Source organism: Dermacentor variabilis, chromosome 7, assembly GCF_050947875.1.
Source record: "Dermacentor variabilis isolate Ectoservices chromosome 7, ASM5094787v1, whole genome shotgun sequence".
Classification (NCBI taxonomy): domain Eukaryota; kingdom Metazoa; phylum Arthropoda; class Arachnida; order Ixodida; family Ixodidae; genus Dermacentor; species Dermacentor variabilis.
The window spans coordinates 78,703,159-78,730,964 of NC_134574.1; the positions used below are offsets into that span (position 1 = coordinate 78,703,159).

Below are 27,806 nucleotides of genomic sequence, written 5' to 3' on the forward strand. Positions count from 1 at the left end.
TACAATGCTACTACTATCCTACTAATACGGCACATTTCCGCTAAGGGTTGGCGAATATCTTAGCTGTGTTACAAGTGTCAGCATATGAATAAGGTACACTTCTAACGTATCAGTGTAAACGTGGGTACTATTGTTTCCGCTCACGATTTGTTGCGTGCCCACGAGTGCAGACGAGAAGAATCGAAAGGCGGCTTTTTTGTTGTTGTTGACCACAACCATTACAAAGCCTACAAATAATAAAGCCAAGGCAAGTTTAGTTGTAGCCATTTTTTACATGGAAGTGCAGAAAGTGATGAAAGAAATGAAATGGGTCATCTGCTTAAGAATGTTTAGTGCACGCAGACCGCCTGGTATGTCTTCAAGAGTCGTTCGCATAGCATTCGACAGCATTCAACAGATGGTAAGCGCGATCATTAGCTAGACTAGGCACACGACATATCGCTGCGGCAAGGTCGGGGTGCGATCATTACACGGGAAAGAAAAAAATAGAATTTTGACGACAAAATTCGGGGGTGTGATCGTTACGTGAGCGTGATCGTTATGCAAATAAACACGGCAGTTTTGAATGCTCAGCTAGCCTCGAACCCCTCGAAACTTAAGGTCAGACCATACTCACGCTTGCCAGTGGCACTCCCTCCTGGACGCTCCTAGTTGGATGCCTTGGCAGACTACACATAGCACTTAAATATTCGCAAGTTGGACGTCGCTATTATGCGTTGGTCAAGATGGTGCAGGACAAAGTCAGTCCACACTACGTAGCACATAGCACTACGTAGCACATTGTGCTACGTAGTGCACGATGTGCTACGTAGTGCGATGTGAGTGCGAGCACGCACTGAAGCCCTGTCGTGCACAAAGCAAACGCTGCACATACGCACTACACTTGCATGTAGCTGCGGTCTGCTACATAGCGTAGATACCATGGCCGCCACAGGGTGCCACGACGAGTCCACTGGGTGAGTGCATTGGGACTCGCTGAGGACAACCGTGTTTTTTGGCACATTGTAGACACCAAAATCGGAAATAGCGTTGTCTACGTGAACATCCAAAATCAGATTTGAGCTGCGTGCCATGGTGACGTTCTGTAGGCAGATTGTTGCAGGCATGCCCTGCTCCACCATAGCCTTTGCAGTGCAAATCATCAGAGGAGGAGGGAAAGCATTGTGAAGGGCAAGCTTGATTGCAAGTAGCTCCGCTTCTGCAAAATGCATCGAAGTACTTTTTGAGGCAAAGTATTTCTGAAGTGGCCTATTTTAACTTCAAATGCATTTCTCCACTTCAATAAAGAATGGTTCAGGGCCACCTTAAGCAACAACGGCTTAAGTGGTCAGCCAGTACATTACGTTCAATGGTGACAGGACGGGGGATTCATCGCGACTATATAGTTATGGAGCATTGAGGCATGGTGTGACTATGAACAAAGACAAATATTTGGCAGGGAGAGTGTGCGGCTGGTTCGGGCAGCCATCTCGTGTACATGGTGTTGCCACATTTTGTATATACCTTGTAAATACACCTATGCATTGCAAATTCTGCTCCGTGGCAATATTTAAACCCGAATTACGCATTAATTAAGCACGTGCATATTAAGCTTGTTCAGAGTGTCTACCAAACTGACATTTCCAAATTCTTTGAGTTTTCCAGGTTTTGCCCGAGTGCCTTTGCAAAATTCCCCTGAGCGACACAGAACTTTGTTTTATGTCACGACTGCCCAACACCATGTCGCCTGATGCTGTCACTTTCTAATAAGCATACCAAAAATTAAAAAAAAACGACTTAATACAGTTTGAATAGTAAAGAGTAGCATTTATATTCAAGAAGAAATCAGAAGGGAGGGGTTAGTAAAATGCACATCGAATAAAATATCTTTAAAAAAATGGTAAAACTCATTGCAAATCAAGTCGAACACTTTCAAATACGAATAAAAAGGAGATGCATACAGAAACAAATATTTTAAATATCCCCTTCAGTCACGAATTTTCATCGACTGTTGATATGTGTGTGAAACATAGATGGTGTTTAAGACTCCACTGAAAGTAAATCAAGAGGGTATAATGACTCTGAGCATCTTATGATGAGACATCATAATTACAGAGTAACTAAATATTTGAATATTGTAAAGTCAGTCATGCTACGTTTCTTCATAAAAAGCATTGAATCCCCCACTCGAATTACATGCACAAGTTATTCATTAGCCTCAAGCATTTTAAGAAAGAAAAAAGAAATATTCCGAGGTTGCTACTGACACGCCCCATGTCAAACATCATGTAAAACACAGTAATGCCTTCACCAAAGCAGTACTCTGTAATGATACATATCCCTCAACAGTAAAATGAAAGTACTTTAGGTTATCAGAATGTTCAATTTACCCTAAGCTTAATGTTTGTGTTCTATTCCTTGCTATCACTGCACAGAAGTGACAAAAATAGGTTGCGTCTACAAATGTGGACGCTGTGATTGATGGGGACATGAGCTTTTCTATTAACTGATAGCAAGTTCATCAATATGATGCCTGAACTTTGTCACAAGTGAGATTCTCTCTCAATAGCTGGTAAGTCAACCTCAACTGTCCTGACCTTCATCCCATGCACAACGTCTCAGTGTTGCCATTTCACTGCTTTAAAGAGTTTATTTTGGTTTGGATGAGGGTCAACTGCATCTCGGCGTCAGCCAACACTTCGCTTTTTTGAGCTCAAGCTCCTTCAAAAAAGAGGCAGCACAGTTCCTCTTCCTATCATTCCTCAATGCGACGGTTCTTTCTGTTCTCGTCCTCGTTCTGCCGCACGTTGACCCCACAGACCATTTGAATCATTTTCTTGGTCAGTTGTACAGTCAAAGTCCAATTTTTTGGACTCCCTATGGGCCGCGAAAATGCAAAAAAAAGACAGTTTGAAAAAATGAATGCGTGTCTTTTACTGCCCTTAAGGGCTCAAATCGCCACAGGCACATACGAAGAGGCCTGCCAGTACACTTATTAGGCATATCAGTGCTCGTACTGTGAAAGGAGATGGCAGGTGCACGTATGTATAATTAAAGAATGCATAGTGCGTCCCATGACAATTGCCCCTTCCCACTCTTGTTATGCTTCACCGCATAACAATGCTGAACTGAGGCGAAACTGACTTTTGCAAACCAACATTATGCAACGCGCCGTGCTTTCTACGAAGCCAATCGCGAGGACCACAAAGGCGGAGTCGGTGCCATTGCTGACAGCAGCGAATTCTTTCAATGAAAAACACGGCGCCGAACGGCAAGAAGCTTAATAGCGAACGTTGAAGCAGCTAGGCCTTGCGTTTGCCGTGGTGGGGGCTACGGCTACCAGGGGATCTGCATGTGAGAGCGCCGTTTCGAGAAGGCGAGGTAATAAAAAAGGCAGCAGTGGTGGCTTTGATTAATGCCATTTCGGACCTGCGGTCACGGCAAAAAGTATGGCAAATCGGACGGTGAAGGATTCTTGCCTCTAAAATTTCAGACCTGGTGGTGCTGTGAAGCCATGCAAATGATCAGGCGTCAAAGACGATTCGTTGCGATCCCTCTCTGTTACTCGAGCCAGCATTACCACGACTTTCGTTCCATTTAATAAAATTACGGCTAATTTTCCCTGATAAATGCATAAATTCCCCGAGTTTTCCCTGAGTATTTCCAGACTATTCAAAACCCCTGAGAATTTCCTGTTTTCCCCGTGGGTAGACCTTGATGTTTTACTGTACAGGGCATATTTCAGCACTCTAAAAAAATTCAAGCATTTTCAAGGTCTGGAAATGGCATCTGGATACTCAGATCGTACCTGAAACCCGGTTCGTGCGCCACCTACCTTATTAGGTATCTTGGTGAACAGGTGCAGGAACCAGCGAAGCACAGCAATGCGAGTCTGCATCGACACGTGCATCAGCTGCCGCGTCAGCACATTCACCAGGGGCGTCAGCTCCAGTTCAGTCACAACTGGCATGGCTGTCACAGTGACGCCATCCTGCTGGAGGTCGCCCGCAATTCTCTGGTGCGCGCCTAAGCGGCGTGACGTAGGCGAGTCGCTCTCGCTCGCCGCAGGGCTATGGCACGGCTGGTCATCCTCCTCGGTGACCAGCTGCATCAGCCGCGTGTTCACCGCCTTGGCTGTCTCACGGATGTCTGGGTGGCAAAGTGAACCCCTCAAGTGCCGATGACAAGTCAACTTGCCACGACAAAGCTTGCACTGTCACTTTAAGTTTTACACATAAATAAAAACACAATGTTTTCTTGCTATTTTTTTCAAAAAGAGCAGTAAAAAGCACTGTGAGCATTCCTGGTGCTATGGCCGTCGAATTAATTGTGCAGCATGCCATTCGTTCTGAGAAGTTAAATGTTCAGAACTCAGAACGAATTCATTTTATTGTGCTATATCCAGAACATCAATCAATGACGACACTTTTGAGAAGTCATGTTGTTAAATCTAGGTAACGTTTGCTAAGTAACACTCACAATGTGATACCACTTCTAGACATGGACGGGGGAAAGAGCACAGGACATGCTGATTATCAACTGGATTTATCACACTATCATTCTGACACTCAAAAAGATTACTTTTGTTCACAATGTACCGGAAACCATCAAACCGTGAAAGTGCGAGAATAAAAGAAAAGTGAATGCTAGGGTTTAACATGCTAAAACGGTGATCTGATTATGAGCCATGCCGCAGTGGGAGCTCTGGATTAGTTTTGAATGCCTGGGGCTCTTTGACAGGCACCTATGTCTAAGTACACAAGCGTTTTTGCATTTTGCCCCTATCATAATGTGGCCACCACGACCAGAGGCTCAGCATCGCAAATGCCATAGCCACTAAGCTACCGCAGCGGGTGGCGACAGCTACGATACAGCATATAAACTTGCAACGACTCATGTTTAGGAAGAAGTTTTTTTTATTATCTTACTCTTTCCAGAGCCCCAAGTTGGTGGGGGGAAAGAGGTTGCCCTATACCTGGAGTCAATTTATGTGCAGCAATATGTGGGAGTATTCTGACATCGAGTGCAGACAGTCACGTCCCGTGTCGCACAACAGGCACCAGCAGTATAACATCCAACTCACCTGCGGCATGGGCGTGCGAGGGTGACTCGGGTCGCCGGGGGTCATCATACGAGAGGGTGGGCAGGATGGCCTCCAGGATGCCCGCTGCGTGTGGCAGCAGCGTACGCCCCGACAGCGCCACAAATTCACGCATCCAGCTGATGGCCGTGTACTGCACCAGCTCCTCTGTGATGAGAGATGCGCGTCGACTGTTGTGCATCACAGAAGATGACGGCTGTAACTTTGAATACGCAGCACGAGCTCCCTGAATGACTAACTCAACTCAATTATTGCCAGCGCTCTAAAAGTCAACCTTGCCAAAATTCAGCCGTGTTATGCGGTGAAGCATACCAAGAGTGGAAAGAGGCCACTGTTGCAGAACATGAGGCCACTGTTGCAGAACATTAGTACATGTCCCTTAAATATAGGGGGGTGTGAATGCCGAATGGTAGATTTCGAATCGAATATTGAATCGAATCAAGAAAAAAAAGAGCCCAATATTGATTTTGATATCAAATATCACCAGATTTTGCACAAAATTTCCAGCTACAAGTTTTGGGCGATAAAATATGGGGCTGCACATGCTCGGGAGTCTCCTAGCATTGCATAACAAAAATGTAGCAAGCTATCATTAACTTAGGTACATAGAAATCAAGATGTACAGTAGGGTCTACTTTTATTAAAGGAAACACCGAATCAGTATGCTAGAACTGTTTACAGCTCAGTTCTAGTTTATGAAGGTCTGGAAAATAGCTTATCTTCATGAACACAATTTCTGCTGAATACCAATCAAGTGTTATTTTTTTCTCTGAACCAAATGAATTAGTGACGTATGTTATGCTGAATACCAATGAGGTTCCCAATTTAATAGTGGACCTGTGTTTAGCAGCAATCTATTTATTGCATAGAAAGTTTTGCTTTCTTGTTTTCCTCCAAAATGTGGAAGGCCTACCCAAATTTAAAGCAGGTGGATTATATTAAGGGCAATCTGCATGACAGACGAAAGAACTGCACCTCACGTCACTCAATCACCACTCAAAGCGTAGCTGACGCCTTCCGTACCGTTTCGTTGTCAGGTACGGCATGATTTGCCACCTGTCAAAAATCTGAAATCAGGAAAGTCACAGCAAGTTCGTCCGACGCTCGTCACCCCCCCTCCCCCCACCTCCCTCCTTGTTCATACGCTGTTTCTCACTTTCATATGCGAGGCAATTTGTTGGCTTTCTGAGTATCGTCCAGATACTGCGAATAGATCCGCATCGATTGGGCACCAAACCGTAGCTTCAGTCACCAACACCCGATGAAGCAGCGCTGATTGGGCCTAGTGGCCTAGCAGTGTGGCCGTGACAAAACGTCACCCCTGGCTGATGTGGTAACAGGCCGCTAATATGTTCATGTGGGTAGCTCATCAGCGCTCAGTCCTGAGATCATGCGTGCGGGATAGTTTGACAGATATCAAAGTTAATCGAAGTTCGTCGGTGCGCAGATCCAACACAATCTGCATGCCTATCGGCAGTTACTCCGCTCGATCTTCGCACATGCTTTCACACTTGACGAAATAATTCAACGATGACTGCAATTATTCACATAAAAGGTTGAATTTCAATGCTGTGAAATTTAATTATACAGTAAAACCTTGTTAAACTGTACCCGCCTAAACAGTAGTTTCGTTTTAAAAGTAGTAAAGTCCAATCGCCGACTCGGCAACCATTTAACATAATGCGTTTTGTATTCATATAAACCATACCAGTTTATTACGTACATATTGGTTACCATGCATTGTTTCCACTTTTCGTTGCGTAATCATGGCGGTAGGTCAGACCGGCAGAACAACGAGCCTCAGAGATCAGAACTAACTCCAAGTGCAAACTCAGAGGGCGCTTGGAAGGATGAAGCCACATTATCATCAGCATCATTTCAGCACCGTACCAGAGAGCGCTGTGGCCTGTGTCATGGCATCGCGCAAGCTTGGACGAAAACTGGGTACTGAGCATAGATGAAAAATTAAGACATCGTGCTATCAAACGAGGCACGAAGAAGTCGGCACTGGCACACAAGAGCGATCCTACTGTTGACTAGAGTGTGTGGTATTTGGAATGCGAAGAAGTTGCTCAGCAGTGCTGCTGCGACCACCGCAAAAAGATGTCGGCTACGAAGTTCGACTTTTTCGAGGTTCGGGTTTTCACCATCTTTGCCTCTGTAATTGCCGAAGTGTCGCCTAACGACAGTGATGAGGACACCATGGTAAGCAAGAGCATGGGCGATTCAGGCTCGACAGTGGCAAGAGCTGTGTGTTACGTCGGTGTCATGCGGGTGTTTGCCGAGAAGAGGGGGCTGGTGGAAAAGCTGGCTCGCAGCTAAATTAAGTGAGTTTGATGCTGCTGTCATCACTGCTGGGACGCTGTGACATCAAACGAAAATAGCAGACCTTTGTCGCATGAAGTGAATAAATACTGCATGTGTTTTGCTCTTTCATACCAGTCTCTACGAATTCCGTTTCTGAGAGAGAAGCTGGCGATATGATACTATTTCGGTCAAGCAGTACAGTAAAACCTCATAACAACCTCATAACAGTAAACAGTAGTTTCGCTTTTAAATGTAGTAATGTCAAATCCCCGACTCAGCAGCCATTGAACATAATGTGTTTTATATCCGCATAAACCGTACCAGCTTATTGTGTAGGTATCGGTTAACATGTAGTGTTTCCACTTTTGGTCGCGCAATAACAGCGGTGCATCGTCTTCATCAGGCGGCCCGGCAGAACAATGAGCCTCAGAGATCGGAACAACGGCTTCCAAGCGCCCTGTGCGTTCGCGTGTGAAGCCACATCAACATCAACATCATTTCGGCGGCATGCCAGAGAGCGTTGTGGCGTCGCGTAAAAAGCGAGGACTCGCGTCCATGCTAAAGCTCGATAAAAAACACGCTGGACGCTCAGCATAGAAGAAAAAATTAGAAATGGTTCGTGCTATCGAACGTGACACGAAGTCGGCGCTGGAACGCGACAGGGATCCGTTGTTGGCTACGGTGTGTGGCATTTGGAATGCGAAGAAGTTGCTCGGCAGCGCTGCTGTGACCGCAAAAAACATGTCGGCTACGAGGTTAAACTTTTAGGTATCATTGCCTCTGTTATTGCCGAAGTGTCACCTAGCAACAGTGATGAGGACGACGTGGAAAGCGACAGCACGGGCAATTCAGGCCCGACAGTGGCAGAAGCTGCGTGTTATGTCGGCCTCGTGAATGCATCATCGTGACGAGAACAGCACCCCGCAATGAAAAAGGCGCCCCGCGACTTCTGCAGCGCTACCATGCGCATGCATGGAGAATACGTAACGCCAACGAGGAATCTGCCATGCGAGTGCTTGCTGAGAAGAGGGGGGCTAGCTGAAAAGCTGCCTCGCAGCTTCAGTAAGTTTGAGGCCGCTGTTGTCACTGCTAAGCTGCCGTGGCATCAAATGAAAATAACACTTTTGTTGCGCGAAGTGAATAAATACTGTGTGTTTTTTTTCCCCTTTCATCGCACTCTCTCTGAGTTCCGTTTTTCACAGGTAAATGGTCGATCTCATGTTATTTCGGTTAAACAGTACTGCCGTTTAGTACACACTTTTTTCTGAGCTCTGACAAAAATACAGTTTCACAAGGTTTCACTGTGTTGCAGTAAAAATGCGGATTTTACTGATTTCCTTATATCGAGGTTTAACTGTAGCTCAGGTTTCTTAGCTTTACACAGTCTAACAGGTGCATATAAACAACTATGATAAATAGTACAAACTCGTTCATACGTTGTTGAAAAGAAAAAGAAAGGTGGGGAAAAACGTACTAACTGGGAAAACATACAATCCAAAGTAGCTAAATAGTTAGACTCAACTATAGTTGACACCTGCGCAACGCAAAGCGTGGCGTGTATCACTGCGGCACAAGACGCCGACACATGCCGAGCTGGTGGAGCCTGAGGCTCGTTTTGTTGTTTTTTCTATTGCGCGGTATTTTAGGCAACGAGAAACCGAAACGAAATCGAGCTAGTGTGAAACGATATCGAGCTAGTGGACGACACCAAATGCCGCCGGTGCGAAACGTCACACTTACATTTTGACACTTACAGAACGGCGGCGGGTTTGGGTTATCGCCTACTATAAGCATGCAGTACGCTTCCAATGGCACTACACTCAATGCGCTGTAAGACAGAAAGCTGAAGACTCTTATCACCATAAGGTTTGCAGCTATATCTGTGGATGCGACACGCAACAAACCGGGAGGAGATTTGCTGGTACTGGAATAAGAAACTGAGTGCAAGCCTATGTTCTTACGTGAGATCGGTGGGCAAGTATTGTGAGCAGCTGATGCGACGGGCTGCTATCGTTCTCAAAAAGGCTGCCTCGCGCCTTTTCTTGCTTACATGAGATCTAGCATGAGATCTTACAATCCCAGTCTGCAGCAGGGAACGTTGGCACATTTAGGTTATCGCCTATTAAAAGCATGCAGTAAACTTTCGATGGCACTGCGCTTTGTGAAACAGATAGTAGCCGAAGATGCTTATCACATTAAAGTCAGCGGCAACAGCTGTGAATGCTGCTTGCGATAGATCTGTTGGTACTGGAATAACAAACTGAGTGCGCGCCGACGTTTTCGCCCGAGATGGGCGGGCGAGTATTGTGGTGAAGCTGCAATGGCAGGCAACTACTGCTCTCGACCGCACGTGCCTCGTGCCTTTCCTTGTTCACATGGGACCTAGCGGTCGGAAAACATATAATACCAGTTTGCCGACGCACTGAATGGGGGTGCCAAAATTGTGTTTTCCAGGAACATATGAACCAACAAAAAGTAAGCGTAAATAAATTTGGTGATTTTTTGTGTTTTCAATCGCAAACGTTGGCAGCAGGAAATCATACCTGACGGGATTGTATCAACGAAGTTCTGCTGTACAGTTAAACCTTGTTAATTCGACCCTCGTTAATTCGGAAAATTGGATCATTTGAAATCGCCCTTTGGTCACGGCAGGTGTATGCATTATTTAATGCAATGAAACTCTCATTAATTCGGACGTATTTGGCCACACATCGGTTAATTCGGACACCTGTCGGGGCTCCGCGAGTGCCGGAACACCGCAAATGTGCGACGCAAAAGAGCAAAAGTGGCATTAACGTTCATGGAAACAAAGTGGTGGAGTCCGCATCGCCATAGTCATCAGTGCAAATAGCACGTGAACGACATCAATGCCAGAACGCTTTGTGCTATTTGTGCCTCCTAAGCCTTTATTCTTGCGTTTACTGCCCCGCATAGCACTGCGTTGGCCCTGTGCCTTCATGACTGTGTAGTTGCTATACATGATTTTGTCGACAACGGCTGCAGTTTCATCTGCAATGGTTGCAGCAAACAGTACTTTCGTTTTAACAAGGTTTCTGAGGATGAACAGCACCAGCTACATCGCAACGGATCGTGACCAGCTCACTGGCTGAAAAACAATCAGGATGTGTGTGCGCATGGTAGTAAAAAACCTATCTCACATGAAGACGGGTGCCGTGGCCGCACTGTGAAGGAAGTCACGAGGCTTTCACCGCTGCCAGCGCTAATCAGCCACGAGATGACGAGAACTGCAGCTTCCGCACTGCTTTTGTGCAAAATAGAAACAGGATTGGCTCATTCATTCAGTAAATAAAAGCGTGTTGACGTAGTAAACATTTGTTTATTGCTTTCTTGGTATCCTCGATAATTCGACATTCGATTAATTGGGCCACTTTTCTCGGTCCCTTGTAATCCGAATCAACGAGGTTTTACTTATACGCCTTTTATGCAGAGTTACGAGTATTTAAACATGGTGCATAAATTATTTGTGTAATAAACAATGTTCCACATTTCCTATAAAAAATGCTACCACCTAAAATCAAGCACCTGGGATTCTACTTTAGACACATGAATTCTGCCATGTCTTCTCATTCTGCCATGTTCACGTTTTGGGTGAGTCGGAGACGACGTAGCTGCTTTGTGAACAAATCAAACCTGACAGGATAGTGAATTCGACAACATGATGGAATTTGACAGTATCCAGAAACGCACCTTTGCACGCAAAAATCATTCGAATTCAACTTGTTGTTTAAAGTGCAACAAACTTCATCTTCCAGTGCTTCCTCAAAGAGTGTTCCAGTTTTATGTTGAGAAGCCACTGAGCAAAGAATGCATGCTAGTGTCCCTACCAGAGGAATGCGAGTGGACGATGAGGTTCCGGATCATGGCAGCAAAGTCCACTCGGTCAGGGTGCTTCACTATGTTGCGCAAGAACTCGCTCAGCGTTGTCTCGCACCTGCACACCGGTAAAACAAAATTATTCAAGCACTGCCACTTGAGAAAGGGCCACAATTTCCACAGGACAGACCATGAAAGCATGGGGCACCTCCCCAGGCCCCACAAAAAATTTTGGCTGTACGCTAGAAGTTAGAAAGAGCCATCCAGTGATCGCTTTGTTCTACAGCAAGAATTTTTAGAAAGGGCATGATGGAACATCAACATTTTGGTTTAAAGTGAAGTCGAAGCAAATAGTTCGAATAGTTGAAAGCCTTGCACAAAACCTTGACACAGAGGCACAAGTTGACAAAAAGAAAACATGGAGGAGAGGGGCAGGAGAGGGGGGAGGGGGGGGGCATACTATCTGCGACATATAGAAGCAGTTTCAGGTCCAAAATTAGTTTAGCTTCAAAGTGTTGTTATTTAGATATTTTTGTGCAAAAAAAAGAAATCTGACAATTTTTTACAATCCCAGCAGTACAAAAATTCGTTTAGACTTCGCTCAGTGTTGTGGCACAGGCAACTTGAAATTTCATAATGCTTAAGCCGTGAAAGCATTTCGCATTTGCTCGTCGTGAGGGCTAATGTTTGTCGTGCAATGTTAGGGTGCAGGGAACAGTGATTTAGAGCTGCGCAAGCACAACCACAAACACAAGCACCTAGCTTATGTCACATGCTGGCCTTCAGATTCAATGTCTTGTTCGACAGCCACTATGAAAACAGTGTGGTTTCGTCGACACTGTATATTTCCAATGACACAAATAGGATAAGTGCACTTACAAGGATCAGCACGGTGTTCAACATATAGAATGTGGCAGTGAAAGAGAATTTGATACATGCCTAGTACGGCACAATACTTTTACATGGCATTTCCAAAGGTATGCGCACCCGCCGTGGTTGCTCAGTGGCTATGGTGTTGGGCTGCTGAGCACGAGGTCGCGGGATCGAATCCCGGCCACGGCGGCCGCATTTCGATGGGGGCGAAATGCGAAAACACCCGTGTGCTTAGATTTAGGTGCACGTTAAAGAACCCCAGGTGGTCAAAATTTCCGGAGTCCTCCACTACGGCGTGCCTCATAATCAGAAAGTGGTTTTGGCACGTAAAACCCCAAATATTATTATTATTATTATTAAAGGTATGCGACAACTAGAGTCAACATTCAATTTTTTTTTACTCCTAAGGTACCCAAAAACATTTTTTAAAAAAACTAACGCATTCAGAAAATGCACCATTTTATTGGTATTTCTCGGTTGGAGAGGGTCAAGGATTGAATATCAGCTTTGAACAACTCTGCCAATTGATAGTTGAGGTGGCTTTGCAAAGAGCCACTTATAAAAGTTTTTTTTAATCTAACAGCAAGTAGCCAGTAAATCCGTCAATGTAGCCAGTGCTATCTTCAGCTGGGTCGAGGCTGCCTGTTACTGCCTTAGCAGCACGAAAAAATTGTTGATCCTCTTTTGCATGACATTCTGCTTGAACGTGATGATGCTTGCTTCAATTTCAGCCAGAATCCTATTATTGCTGTACGCTGTTGACAGCATCCCCAATGCTCGCATCAACTCTGAGCTCATTGGCTGTGCAGGTGCTGGCTCTTCACTCTCAGTGTCGGAGATGTCCGAATCCACCATCCCTTAATGGACGATTTCGTCGTCTGTTAACTCCGCACAGAGTTTGAAAGTTTTCTCGGCATCGGCGAATCCTTCAAAGGTTATCCCGGCAGTAATCGAAACGCCAGCGGGGCACGCGCTGGTCGTCGAACACAATGTCTGTGGAAGGAGAGTGATCTCACATGCTGTCATTTTCTCAGAGTGAAAGAGCCGTTTCGGTGCCAAGTGTAAAGCATGCGCGGCGAAAGCAATTGCAAAGCATCTCTCGTGTAACTGCCTCTGTCTGAGCGCAGCACCAAGGGGCTGAGCAGGTGTAACCAGTGCGGAAGCTCCAGGTTGCGGATCACGCCTTGATCCATCAGTTGCAGGATCGCTGCGGTGTTCGGTGACAGAAATTCCATCTGTAAAAACTTTAGGTCTTTGATGTTGCCACACGCAACGCAGCTGTCCACAAAAAGCACAACTTCTCAATTCTGCTGTTCAAACCTTCTGTCCAACTTGCGAATGTACACTTCGAATAACTGCTATATTATCCAGGACTTCTTGTTGGCCTCATACTGAACAAGTAGGGTTGCCCCCTTAAAAGACCTTAGATTCTTCAATTTCCCTATGACGAGTATCAGAAGCTTCCTGCTGCCCGACATGTTGCTGCCGATGAGGACGGTCAGCCGTACTGCGCTGCGTTTGCCACTATGGCAGGGGTCACCAGCCAATGCACGCGTTTTCTCTATAAGAGAAATTTGTAGAACAATGCAGTTTCGTCGCAGTTTAAAATGTTCGCAGGCATGAACTGCTGCAACAAAGACCGTAGCTTCCCATTCTGATACAGTCGAACCCGAATATATCGAATTCGACAGGGGATTGGAAAATAGTTCGATATAGCGAATATTCGATATACAGGTATAGGCCAAAAAAGCACTCGCGATCATAAAAAATTGTGGCTTATCGATTGGAACAGCCGCAAATCACATAGCATGTGCACACAATATGAAAGCGCTTTATTTCACGGAAAAAAAATCACTAATTTTGGGCTGCTTTTTCCTCTGGGAAATGAAGTTTAAAACACTAGTCTCAATCTTCTCGAGACTGTCCAGGTGCGAGAGCCCAGTGCCTTCTATTTCGCCGCAACAGCGCCGAATCAGGCTGAACACTGATGCCAGTTCAGTGGCTGTGCACGGACGCGTTTCTTCGAAAACACAGTTGCCCTCGTCGTCGCTGGAATCCCCGTCTTGAACGCCAGCTATTCCGGCCCCAATGTTCTCATCAGCGAGGTCGGCTACCACTTGAACTTCGCCATCAGCGTTAATGAAGTCATCAACAGTAACTTCGGACGGGACGGCACCGGGAAAATTGGACAAGTCGCGGAACGCGTCCTCCAAGCACTCATCGTCATCTAAAGCTTCCGGACATTCATCTCCGGCCACTTCAAGGCCTGCCTTGCCGAAACAGTTGGCTACTGTGGCCTGCTTCACGTCGCCGCAAGCGCCGGCAATCATCTGGAACGCACCGAGCAGGTCAATCTTGAGATCGGTTCCCATGTGGAGGTTTATGAGGAGCCGTTGAATAAGTCACTTCCGATAGCCTACCTTGAATGCCTTTATGATACTCTGGTCGAGGGGCTGCAGTCTCGCTGTGGTGTTCGGCGAGAGAAATTTCAATTCGATGTGCTGCAGCTTGCAAGCCGTTTGATGGGCCAAACAGTTGTCTACCAGAAGGCAAACTCGGCGGCCCGACTTGCCCAACTCAGCGTCCCAAGCCTGCAGCCATTCAACAAAAAGTTGACGTGTCATCCAGGCCTTCCTATTACAGCCGTAGCAGACGGGAAACTGTTTACAGTTCTTGAAGCAGCGCGGTGACTTGCTCTTCCCTATCACGAATGGCCGTAGCTTGCACGAGCCATCCATGTTGGCTGCAAGCAGCACCGACACACGCACTTTGCTCATTTTACCGCCGTGGCATGAGGTTCCACGAAGAGCCATCCAGTGATCGGTGATTCGCCAGTGATTCGGCAACATTTGCCAAAAGAGACCAGTTTCGTCTGCGTTGAAGATTTCTGCAGGCGAAAACTTCTCAGTGATCTTCGGCCACTCCTCAGAAAGCCACTGCTGCATTTTCCTACAATGCCATGGCGGTTCTTAAACCATTGCAGCCATCCAGTGCCACCGCAAACGTTCTCTTCGCCAAGAGCCGTAGCAAACCATTTGGCTTTTTCGATTAACATCGGGCCATCCACGGGAATATTTTTCGCTCGGATTTCAAGAAACTACGAATAGAGTGCCTTCTCCACTTTGTCAAAAGCAGCAGGGTGCACACGACACGCTCCCGAGCGACTTGCCTCACCTGCTTTAAGCTTGATGTCCTGCTTGTTTTTTAACAACATACTTAAAGTACTCCGCGGAATGCTGAGTGCAACTGTCACAGAGGACTTCTTTTCTCCATTCTCGACGCGCCGGATTACTTCAAGCTTTCTTGCAAAGTCCAGATTCCTTTTTTATGTCCGCGGATGCCATTGCTCACCAGATGACCGCAATCACACACGCTACACACGGCACGTTGAAACAGAGGTACGCACAACAATGAGCGCAATGCGCAGATGGAGCAGTCCGAGCGAAGCCTGTTCGAGCGGCAGTCAACGGGGCTGCGAAGGAATGACAAAGGGAAAAGAAAGAAGAGAGCGGGGAAAAAGATCGGCGGAATATGCCGTCGAAGGCGCTGTGTTCGTTTTTTGAGCCCTCTCTGGCTCTCTTTACTCCCCTGGCCCATGAGCGACCATGCCGACCCCTCACTCTCTCTCTCTTTTCCCGGGAATCGTGACTTGGAAACGTTGCCGCGTCTCCATGCCGCGCACTCTCTTCGCTGAGCTTCAATGCCCTTGCCCAATGCACACGCCGGCGGTAGAGGAGGAGCGAGAGAGCTCGCACCGGTGGGGCTCAAGAACGGGGGAAAGACTCTGTGTCTCCGTTGCTAGGCGATCGCCATGTATGCCGCAGAGGAGGAGCCTGCTGACTGACTCTGCGGAAATGTTTTCCCCTGAGGACCAGACACGAATGTCTTTGGGAAAAGCGCACCTACCAAAGCCGCGGCGCGGCGTGGCGTTCAATATATCGAATGTCCGTCGAAAATGGAATTCGATATACTACGCAATTGTCCTATACTTTTACACTGTATTTTCAAGGGGGTAATCTGTGTGTTCGATATAGCCAATAATTCGAAATATGCGGGTTCGATATATCCGGGTTCGACTGTAATGCATGACAGCTGAATCGTCGACAGCTCCAATTTCCCTTCTTCTTCAACTTGAGGTCATTGCGGTTCTTGAAATTTCTCAGCCACCCATCTCTGAACTTGACATCCTCAACCTTCATTTGAAGCGCGAAAGCCTTTGCTGGTTGCTTCAATACGTGACTTGAGACCAGGATTTGCTTTGCGATCATGGTATTTTGCCACACGAGGAGCACTTCCTCAAGCTTCGGGCAAACAACCTGACTTGCATTCTTTTTTTGAGCCCCTGTTGACTTTCCAGCCACTTCCGAAATTTTCGACTTGTTTTTGAAGAAAGCCAAAACCGGTTGCTCTGAAATTCCGAACTCCTTGCCCACGTCGGCTTGTGACCAACCGCTTTCAACTTGCTTGAGCATGGTGGCTTTCTCTCCCATCGTCAGCCTAGAGTAGGACTTTGTGCACTTTGAAGCCATAGGCGTAGCCAGCACCATTGCTGTTAGCGGTGAATCCGCTCAATGAAAAAAGCGCAGTACCAAACAGCGGGCAGGTTTTAGCAAACATCGAAGAGAGTGCACAGCAGCGCAACACGATAGCGCCACCTATCACAAAGCTAAACAAACAACATGCGGACAAATGCAAAAGGCTATGGCCATAGCTTAGCGGCTGGCTACAGCTGCCAATGGATTGGCATGTGAGAGTGTTGGTCTGACGATTTGATACGATACAGTGGCTGTGGTGCTACGGCTGGCTATGGCTAGCAGATCAGTGTGCAAGAGTGAGGGGTTCGAGGCTGCAAGATAATCAAAATGGCGGTGATGGATGCCGCTTCGTGCCTGCAGTTAGTGGTTGAAGTCCAGAGAATCGGACAGCAAAGGACTTCAGCGTCCGAAATTCAAGACGTTTTTATGCATTGGCTCTACATGGTACGTGACGGTGCCGCGTAGGAGTCCAAGTTATCGAGCATGTCCAAGAAATCGAGTGTCTGAGAAGTTGGACGTTGACTGCATTTGATATAGACAATAACTCAATACGGTCGGGTTTGATATATCTGAATTGACTGTAGCAAATTATACAATAGGGTTTCGACATAGCACTTTGTGTTTTATGCTTGCATACAGTGCCACTGTAGCTAAAAGGCACACCTGCAATGAGGTATAGACGTAAAACACTGTGCTACGTCAAGAAGATGTGGTGGTGGTGTTGTCGGGATCGACTTTCGCATGGTAGGCACTCCGACGCGGTGCCTACCTCAGCATCTGCTGGGTTTGACAGGTGTGGAAGCAATTCAATGTGTGGGATTCTTATTCTACGGTTTTACAACAAAGGAAGTGCAGTAGGCCAACAAACTGCATTGCACCCAAAGAAGCAAGAGACTCAAATTTTCGTAGGTTTCCGGTTTATGAAAACCGTTGCCGACAATGGGCTGCCGTGGTAGAAAGCAAGAGTTGCATTCCGATAACCAGCTCATCGATTAGGCCCCAAGCATTTCACAACAGTTAAGCTTCTGCATTATTTCAGATGGCGTGCCTTATCCAACAAGGATGCTTAGGATCGTTAATACAGTAAAAGCTTGTCAATTCACAACCAGTGAATTTGAAACTTTTGATAATTCGATATAGCTACCATGGTACGTCCAACAATATAATGAAAGCAATTATGTAACGCATCCCGCTAATTCATGCTGAATCTGCACTGCCACCGATAGTTCAAACTCCACGCCATTGTGTATGGGGACAGTGCTAGTGCGAGGGAGCAAGTTGGCGAAGCTGGTGTCACCGCACAGGCCACGCAGCTTTGCTCTTTCCATCTGCGGCCCCTTTGTGTAGGCCTGACTAGTCGGAGAGAAACACACTTGCACCTGGAAAGGCATGGCCAATGCCTCTGCTGAAGATCGGTTCTCTCCTTCTCTCAAGACCTTCAAGATAAAAACACGGACGCTGTGCTGCGCGTTTCTTTTTTTTTTTTTTCTTGTTACATCTTGGAGGCTATGCTCTTTCTCTACGAGGCGTTCTGCCGAAAAGTGACATCAGGTAATGTCTGAAACATGGCTGCCGTGACGTTTATCAGAGCTCGCAGTACCAGAAAAGCATAGCTTTTGACATTCATGGCTGTTACTCAAAGGAAAGCATCGCTGGAATGTGTTTGACACCACCTATGTGTATTGTGTAACTCAGCAGCGTGCAGCCAGTGCAGCTACGAGAGTACAACGGAGACCAGCACCGCAGCAGGTTCGGTGCGTTTCGCGAGACCATTTTAGAGTGCAGCTCTCATTCCTGTGGTGAGCGTCAGCGGTGAAAGGGTGCGTTTATAGTCCAACAGCGCGTGTCGCTGGCCGCCAGTCATGCTATGCCACCTGTGCTGTGCCAGCCGAAATGCCATCCTCTCTAATATGCACGTTCCGTCGGCTGCTCTCTTCATAGCATGCGCACAACAATCGCCGACCTGCGTGCTGCCTTGAACAGCTGTCTGCGACCACCGGCAAAGCAGCGTGTGTACCTTTTTTCTTTGCGTCATGCATTGTGGGTTGGCGCAGTCGGCGAGACTGAAGTCCCCAGATATTTTTCGCTCTTTACAAAAGCGGAAAATCTAGGGACTTTAGACACGATGAACGTGTGGTTGGAGCAAGAGCCATCTCAACGTTGGGCACGTTGGACCGCATTGGCCGCGTCTGGTTACGTTCGCTTCACTAGTACATCAAACTATAGACGTTATTCTTGCCAAAGTGACGTAGCGTGTGCGCACGTGTGTTCATGCTATGTCGGACTATATATGCGCCTTAACAGAGCGATTTTTTCTCTGACTTTCATTAGCTTGAATTTCACATAATTTGAACTTTCAAAGCATCCCTGTGGAATTCAAATTAACGAGCTTTTACTCTAGTGCGTCATTACAATTTCTTACCACACTGTGGGAAGGCTAGATTAAAATTAGCCTTGAATGTAGATTGAGCTAGCACATGCACCTCAGAGCACGTCGCATTAGCAGCATAGATAACCTAGCACACGTTCACATACGCAGGCAGCACGGTCACAGCTGCATTAATTTTAGTGTGGGTGTCATAAACACACACAAATTAGCTAACGAATTTCCACATGCAAAATAAAATGTACAGTATTGATACAGATTCAGAGCAATCGGATGGCCACAGCCAACAGCCTAGATTGCGCGGGCCCACACAGCCGGCATTACCGTAGAGCCAGTGCCCCGTCAGTCCTATCATCAGGCCGAGGCGATTGCTCCTATCACAGCTCACTCGGCTAGTTTGTTTTTCACATGAAATAGTACATAATTGAACAAAATTATGTCGAATGTGCGCATGTTCCATAAAGCAGCACCCATACTAAACCACTCTCGCGACCGCGAGCAACAATCTGACGGCATTTCGTCTCGCAGTTGAAAAGTAAACACAGGCCGCCTCAGCAAGGCGGCTCGGCTACTGTGCAAGTGGCATGTTTCATTTACTATTCGCACCGACAACAACGAGAAAACTAATTTATTTAGGCTCACGCTAATCATGCTGTCAAAAATAAGCGCACTAAACTGAGCTTGTGGCCAGATCACAAGCGCCGTCGGTCGCACTGCTTGTGGCGGTAAGCGAGCTAGGCCTACCATCGCGTTCGGCCATATTTCGATGGGGGCGAAATGCAAGAACGTGCGTTGGGTACATGTTAAAGTACCCCATGTTGTCAAAATTAACCCGGTGCCCTCACTACTGCGTGCTTCACAATGAAATTGTGGTTTCAGCACGTCCCCGTACCCACACCTCATTCAAAAATTAAAAAGAGGCATTCTAGCATACAAGCGAGAGTGGTAAATGTTGGCGGAGCCTACGTGACGGTGCTATAGGGCCTAAAATATATCAACGGCCCCTACTGCTGTTTGCAAACATGGTGTAGGTCTCCAAAGTTAAAACAATATAGCACTTTGTTCACAGGTGTTTCATTGTTAGTATTGCTTCTAAGAATTAATACAAGCACAAATATTATTGCAGTAAAACATTGTTAATTATGAATTCATTGGACCACATAAAATGTCCAAGCTATCCACATGTTGATCATTCCAACGGACCAATACAACAATAAGAAAATAAGCACTGTATCAACATGCTTTTATTTATAGGAGAAATAGCATATTACCCATGTTTCTATTCAACAGAAAACCTGCATGCTACTTAACATACCCAATAACTTGCACTAGCACATCATACACATGCCACAGATACAAAATAATGTATAGAGCATGAATGGTGATGAGAATGCTTTACATACAAAATATATTTATGTTTTCGCACATACGCTGTTCTGAACCTCTGTTTTGCTCACAATCAACTGAAAGAGGCCGACTGTATGCTGAGAAACCCCACATAGCATTAAAACCACTTTCACTGCTCTAGGGACAGCCAACTGCAAAAGTTAAAAGGTCATGGTTTGACATAAACTTACATTTTCTTGAGTTCAACCGAGGGATCTTCAAGTATGTGGAAGAGGCCATCGAGGATCTCGGGCAGGAAGATGAGCATGTCAATATCAGGCACCGAGTTCATCACTGACACCTGGAATCAAGGAGACGAGACAGAAATGAAGTTTGTTGTCAAAATGGCTCGTGTCAGCGTAGATTAAGTCAAAGTGCTTTGATGGTTGAATTTTATACTTCTCACAAAGTTTGCAGGGAAAGAAATTCATAAAAACTTGAAATGCCTACTAGAAGCGACTCTGTTTCTAGGTAGCTCTCAAACATGCAGATTGTGCTTCAGTACAGTTCATCCACATGAATGATGCTGGTGATGGACGCATTACAAAAATCAAACCTTGTGCATGCTCGCAAGCCATATATCCCACTACGGCATATTTATTTATTATTTATATAAAGATACTGTCACCCTCTCAAGGGCAAATGCAGGAGTCGGTATCATACAAATTTAATAACACACAAACTGCAATAAACACCAAATACAGTGAAGAAGCAGAGAGTACAGAAACCAACCAAACAGAGATTCAAAAATGAATGCAGTTAGACCTAGACATAATGAACTTCAATTTAACGAAATTCTTGATATAGCAGCTGACCGATTTTCCGGACCTCGTGGGGACTGAAAAATAGTCCGACAAATCGAACAGTACGAAAAACTTGTTCCGCCAAAAAAATAACGTTTATTGAGCTTAGAGCAGCTTTAAAAAATCTCTAATAATGCCCTGCCTCATACTACCCTTGGAGGCGATTATATTTGCATGGTGCAGCCACCTGGCGGCCAAACACAGTAGCAGTAACGAAGTGTGTTCTTCTTTGCTGTTGGTGTACATTTTTCGCAGGAGCATAATCGGGGACACATTGTTTTTGTAAATGTTTAAGATGTTTTACACTTGGTTAGAGCAACATCAGTTCTTTGTTTGGCTCGCTAAGCTCTGCACCACCAGGTGGCTGATACTTCCTAACCGATCAGGCGGCTCACGTACGTCTACGCTAAAGCTCCTTCCTCAGCTTGAGTTTATGCCTCCACCCATCCACTGAAATACACAACTCGCTTGCGGTTACGGGAACACCGGACATGGCTGGCGCTGTGACAGAATGCTCGCAACGTACACAACTTCGATAGCTCTCGCTTGGGGTCGACTGCCAAGCAGCTGGCAAAGAGGTTGGAGAGGCTTTGCAAGCTCGCTCCTAGACAACCGGAAGTAAACAACACGCTGTGCCATCATGACGCAGAGCCAGTGAAGGTGGAGCTTAGCCCCGATCACTGAGCGAACAAGTTGAGGAGAAAAAGCACAGCTATGGGGGAGGGTCACTTGTAATCGTCCGTAGCTCTCTTAATACGAGACACTTCACGCAGACTGTGGTGCTGTAGCTGTACCGTACACGTCTACAAAATTTGCCTGAACCATTTTAGGGACCCTTTAAGCAATGGCTCATACCCCCGTAAACGTGGCCTCCTCATTACGACAACAGATACGAAGTGAAAGTCTAGGCCGGAATTATGTGCGGCAACAAAGCCAGCTGTGGAAGAAGACGATGAAGTGTGAGCAGTGGCACTACCGCAATTGTGCAGTTGGCGCCATGAATTATTTTAACGCGTATTTTTGAAAAAAAGTACAAAATAATTCTTCAAAAACATCTGTTTTTACTCTTGTGCCTGGGACCAATTTGGGTCCCAATCTGTTTAACAAAACTAAAGATCAGAATAAATATAAAGATTTTAAACTTTATCAAAATCATTTGAACAAGGACTTAGCAAAAGTGCGACATGAATATTTTACAGATCTTCTACATTTTAAAACAGGATCTACAGATGTCACATGTAATAGATTAGCTTCATTAATGAATAATAAGGCCTCCCTAAATGTGATCCAGAAACTCATCATAAATGGTACTGAACTAACAGAGAAACCACTTGCAGTTAATCTTAAGATACAGGATACCGTTCATAACAATCCAAAAAACCTTCGATAAGCAAGGCTGAAGTATTTACAACAATAGCTAGCCTAAATAACAGTAATAACAACGATGTCGATGGCTTTAAAACTAAATGTCTTAAGTATATCGCTGATCTCCTTGCACCAGTTATAAAACGTATTTTTAATCTTGGTCTTAGTCAAGGTGCCCTTCCGCATAAAATGCAGCTTGCACGAGTAACTGTTGTTTATGAAAAGGGAAACAAAAATGACATGAACAATTATAGACCTATCTCTATTATACCTATTCTATCTAAAGCATTTGAAAAAGTTATATTAAGCCGCTTTAACAAATTTGAAGCGAAACACAAGATAATAACTAACTCTCAGTATAGCTTTCGGCGAGGGCCAAGTACAGAATTTGCCCTTCTAACACTAAAGGAACATATTTTAATGCATTTCGAGCAAGGTAATTTCGTACTTGTATTATTCTGGACTTTTCCAAAGCGTTCAACCTCATTATTCATGAAATATTATTTCGAAAATTTGAGCGGTATGGTTATCGTGGCAAAGCCTTAAGTTTAATACAGTCTTACTTGGAACATGGAAAAAAAATTGTTAAAATAGCTGACTCTATCTCCGAACAACTATAAGTTTCTAGCGGTTCATCTATGGAGCGGTCCATCTATCTATGGAGCTATGGAAAGAAGAATGATAGGTGTAACGTTAAGGGATAAGAAAAGAGCAGATTGGGTGAGGGAACAAACGCGAGTTAATGACATGTTAGTTGGAATAAAGAAAAAGAAATGGGCATGGGCAGGACATGTAATGAGGAGGGAAGATAACCGATGGTCATTAAGGGTTACGGACTGGATCCCAAGGGAAGGGAAGCGTAGCAGGGGGCGGCAGAAAGTTAGGTGGGCGGATGAGATTAAGAAGTTTGCAGGCACGGCATGGCCACAATTAGTACATGACTGGGGTTGTTGGAGAAGTATGGGAGAGGCCTTTGCCCTGCAGTGGGCGTAACCAGGCTGATGATGATGATGATGATGATGGTGTACCTCAGGGCAGTATTTTAAGCCCATTTCTGTTTGATATGTATATAAATGATATTACAAACATTTCTTCTATAGCACAATTTATTATATATGCCGACAACACGAGCACTCTCCTAACAGGAAAAAATATTGAAGAATTATTTAACTCCGTAGAATCCACACTGCTTGCTTTACAAGAATGGACTGTCTGATGGACTGTCTGGACCTTGTCTGATGATATGTGTCCAAGATGAAATGCATATTGTTCAGGTCAAAGGGAAGAAATATAACTGTAAATAGAAACATAACCTTATACTTTATTCCGATCGATATTGTTTCTACATTTAAAACATTAGGAGCAATTTTCTGAACAAACCTTATCATGGGATGATCATATTAACCATCTAGAAACAAAACCATCTCAAGCTATAGGCCTCACATACCGCAACCGTAGTATTCTGGCACGGAAGATTATGCTGGTAATCTATTACACTCTGTTTTCCTCAAGGTTAAACTACTGTCAATTAGTGTGGGCGTCTACAACGAAGGCAAATATACAAAAGCTCCATACACTTAAAAAAAGGTTTCTTCGTACAGTAGAAAACTTGCACAGTCGTTTTCACATGCACGAAATATTTCCCAAATACAACGTTATGCCTATTATGATGATATACGATTACCGACTAAGTAGGCTTTATAGAAAGGAAATAAAAAATGGCGGCACGTTCTTAAAACAGTTATGGAAAATGGAATTCATTTATTAGGGTGTATTGTGTACTGTACTGTGTATTGTCTTTTTTTTCTTCTGATGTAAGCAATGACTACTGCTGGCCTCCAGTGTCATGTACCCTACATGCGACACAAATAAAGTTATTATTCACCTGAAAAAAAAATAAGTGTGACAAGGGCAGTTCAAGGGCGTGTTACAGGTCCTCGAGCCCACAGGGGTATGTGCCACTGAGCTTGGACCCTTTCTGCACTAACACCAGGATCAGCCCACATGATGATTTGTTTTTGTCGACATTTTCAACACTCTTTTTTTCAGACCCTAGCCATAGGCAGGTTCGCTGTAAAAATGACTGTAGTTTTCTGCTGCACTGATGACAAACGAGAATAACAGAACAAAACAAATGTTATCAAATATTACTGTATCATAATTTACCATAATGACCAGCTGACATTTTTTTATCATTTCCACCGCACACTAGCGTGCTTTCTCACAGCCAAAGGGATTGTCGCCAGTTTCAGTACAATCACCTTGCTGCAGCTCGTCCTTGCACCACTATGACTTCCCTTCAAACGTTTCCGTGCAAACTGTATGATGTCACACACATTCTACTCTCCCTGGCATGCAGTCGCAAGCGCTTTTAACATAGACACTGGCACCTATGATGTCATGGCTGCCATGACCTGTTTTCAGTTGTTGCAGTCGCTTCTGGCGCCAAGAAGTATAGTCTTCGAGGTTTGCTTTCAAGGTAACCGTCGCAAGGGGTGGGATTAGGACACCATCAATTGCTTCTGTCCAATGCAGCATCAAAAAGCATAGTCTTTAAGATTAGTTAATTCCTGGCACTCAGGGAGAGCTGCTGTATGCAACCTATAGAGAAACTCGAGGAGCTTTTCCGATTATCCAGCCCTGGCAGTCCTGGACTGCCTGAACCGGTGATTTCAGCCAATGAGTATTGTGTAGGAGCCATCTCGGGCACTCCTGGAAAGCCCGGAACAACAAGCCAAAGAGGCCCACTGACCATACGACATAATGTTTTCATCTCCTGGATTTGCTTCCGCCGCTTGCAAAACACAAAAGCATGGCCTTTGAGGTATAACTTTCGGGCTGTCACGTCAATCAGGTCATTGCAGGGCGTACGATTTGGACACTACCTGCACCAACTATCACCTCCAAATGTAGCCAGAACGTAGCCAAGTCGCCAACCAGTAATGTAGCCAAAAATAGTCAATCTGGCGAGAAGTCACCAAACCTGGAAACCCTGTTCCATTGCCCTAAAGTAAGTGTGGCAGAGCACAATTTCACGTGCAACACCACTTGCCAGTGCACTCACCCAGGAGACCACAAATGCCCGGGCAAAGTGGTTCTTGGTGTAGACCCGCTCCCGCAGCAGCGGCATGAAGGCCACCAGGTCGAATGACGAGCTCTCCGTCACAATATCCTGCACAGAGGAGGCGAGAGTCGTGCTGTTGACCCCTCCTGGTTCAACTTCTTCAACATCTCGGTGACCAGAGCAAGCAAACAAGCGACGCTCGAGGTTTCAGTGACCTCCTCCACAACAGCTAGTGCACCTGCAGACTTGCAGCATTCACGGCACGTACGGTATCAGATTCTGTGTTTGAAAAAATAAATAAAGCTGCTTCAAATAAAGTGATATTTCGCACAAAGTGAGTTCAATATAATGAGAGTTTAGGCTGGAAGCAACTTTGCTCTGAGCTGCAACCAATCAGAAACAAAAAGGGCACTCCACATGGCTGAGTAGAACCTCATTGATACGTTCCCATTATGCATGTTTTCCCGGTGCCAATGTTCATAATCGAGAACACAACATATGACCCAATAGAGTTATGAACATTTTTTACAGGTTCATACATTCCCAGAAAACACAATTTTTTGGCACCAACATTCAGTACGTCGCCAAACTGTGATTGTATGACACGTTTTCCAGCTACTAGAGTCCATTCAAACAAGAAAATGCGCGAGGCACGCACGATCAAGAACAGTATATAGCTGCCCACCGTGGCAGTTTCACCGTTATACTTGCCCGCCCATCCCACATGAAAATGCCGGCGCACACTCATTTTTTGGCACTCATTTTGGCACCAGTAAATCTTCTCTGGGGTCGTCGCATGTGGCTTTCACAGCTATAGCCGTTAACTCTATTGGGATAAGCATCTTGGCCTATCTGTTTCACAGCGCGTGGTGCCATCGGAAGCCTAGCACACACTTTTAAGAGGCAAGAACCGAAACGTGCCACTGTTCGCTGCTGCAGACTGCGATCATAGACGTCTCGCAGCCACTAGATCTTATGTGAACAACAAAAGACGCAAGGCAAGCGTGATCGAGAACAGTATATAGCTGCCCGTCTCGCATAAAAATGATGGCGCGTACAGTTCCGTATTCTGGTACCAGCAAATCTCTACCCGTTAACCCTGTATTGTGTGCCACATTCACAGCTATCGCCACTAAACCTATACAGTCGAACCCGGCTATATCGAACTCGCAAAAAAACGCCTATCAGTTCGATATAGAGCATAATTCGATATAAGCCTGCTAAATAATTGGATGTCATAAAAGCACATACCATTTATAAAATCACTTTATTGATTAAACTAGCTTAGTTTCGCACGAAATAGTCCTGCATTTTCTTCTGCTTTGGCAATTTCGCTGCCTGTGACGCACGCACTTTTCCACATTAAGGAGTCGGAGCAGCTGAGGCCGCAACTTTCCGCAATCGCGCAGAAGCACCGGACTAGTGCGAGCGCACCAATCACTTCGGAGGATGTGGGCCAAGGACCGTCGTTGCTTTCCTCATTGTGCCCACTTTCACTTGTGCTCGGTACGACGTTCGCAATGTAGTCTTCGTTTTCGGGCTCTCCCGTGGTCGCGACACATCATTTGCGCTCACGAACTCATCCACCGTTGATTCGTCAACAGCTTCCGGAAATTCTAACAGTTCGCTCAAAACTTCGGCAACACTGGCAACGGCTTCGTCGCATTCATCAGAATTTACGGTCATCACCGAGCACGCGGAAGTCGGCACGGCTGAAGCAATTTCAGATTAACCACTCGTACACTGCCGTGTGTACGGGTCGGGCGCCACGGGCACCGGGTCACGAGTTTGGACGCTTTAGCCCTAATCTCCCCCTTATTTTTCAAGATCGCGCCGAGAGTGCTCCTCGGAATCTTGTGCTCTGCGGGGACATCCGACTTCTCACCGCGTTCAACACGATTTATGATTGCAAGCTTCACGACGAAAGGCAAATTCTTCCGCTTCATCACGGCAACACTGCGGGAGAAGGCCTACAAGGCGCACACAAAAGCAGCGAGACAAGTCGCACTTTCCCCATCTTGCATGACGAGGGCACAAGAGCATCTGATTGGCTGTCTGAGCAAGCGCTGTGGGCGGGCCAGGATCATTTTTTGCAGGGGGGGTGCCGACGGCTCGTCCGAGGCAGTGCGGTTGGGCGCGGTCACAGAAGGGAGAGCGGTTGGATGGAGCCGCG

General features: G+C 45.8%; 1 protein-coding gene across 1 annotated transcript in view; it reads right to left on the reverse strand.

Annotated features, from left to right (window-relative positions):
- LOC142587552 (protein VAC14 homolog) overlaps positions 1-27,806 on the reverse strand; it is an 89,666-nt gene that overhangs the window by 44,029 nt on the left and 17,831 nt on the right. Inside the window, exons 5-9 of the mRNA XM_075698656.1 lie at positions 25,634-25,741; positions 20,593-20,702; positions 11,233-11,339; positions 5,063-5,227; positions 3,815-4,128 (exon numbers count right to left, since the gene is read on the reverse strand). Of these exons, the coding sequence (XP_075554771.1) occupies positions 3,815-4,128; positions 5,063-5,227; positions 11,233-11,339; positions 20,593-20,702; positions 25,634-25,741 (804 nt within the window). The remainder of the gene's footprint in view (positions 1-3,814; positions 4,129-5,062; positions 5,228-11,232; positions 11,340-20,592; positions 20,703-25,633; positions 25,742-27,806) is intronic.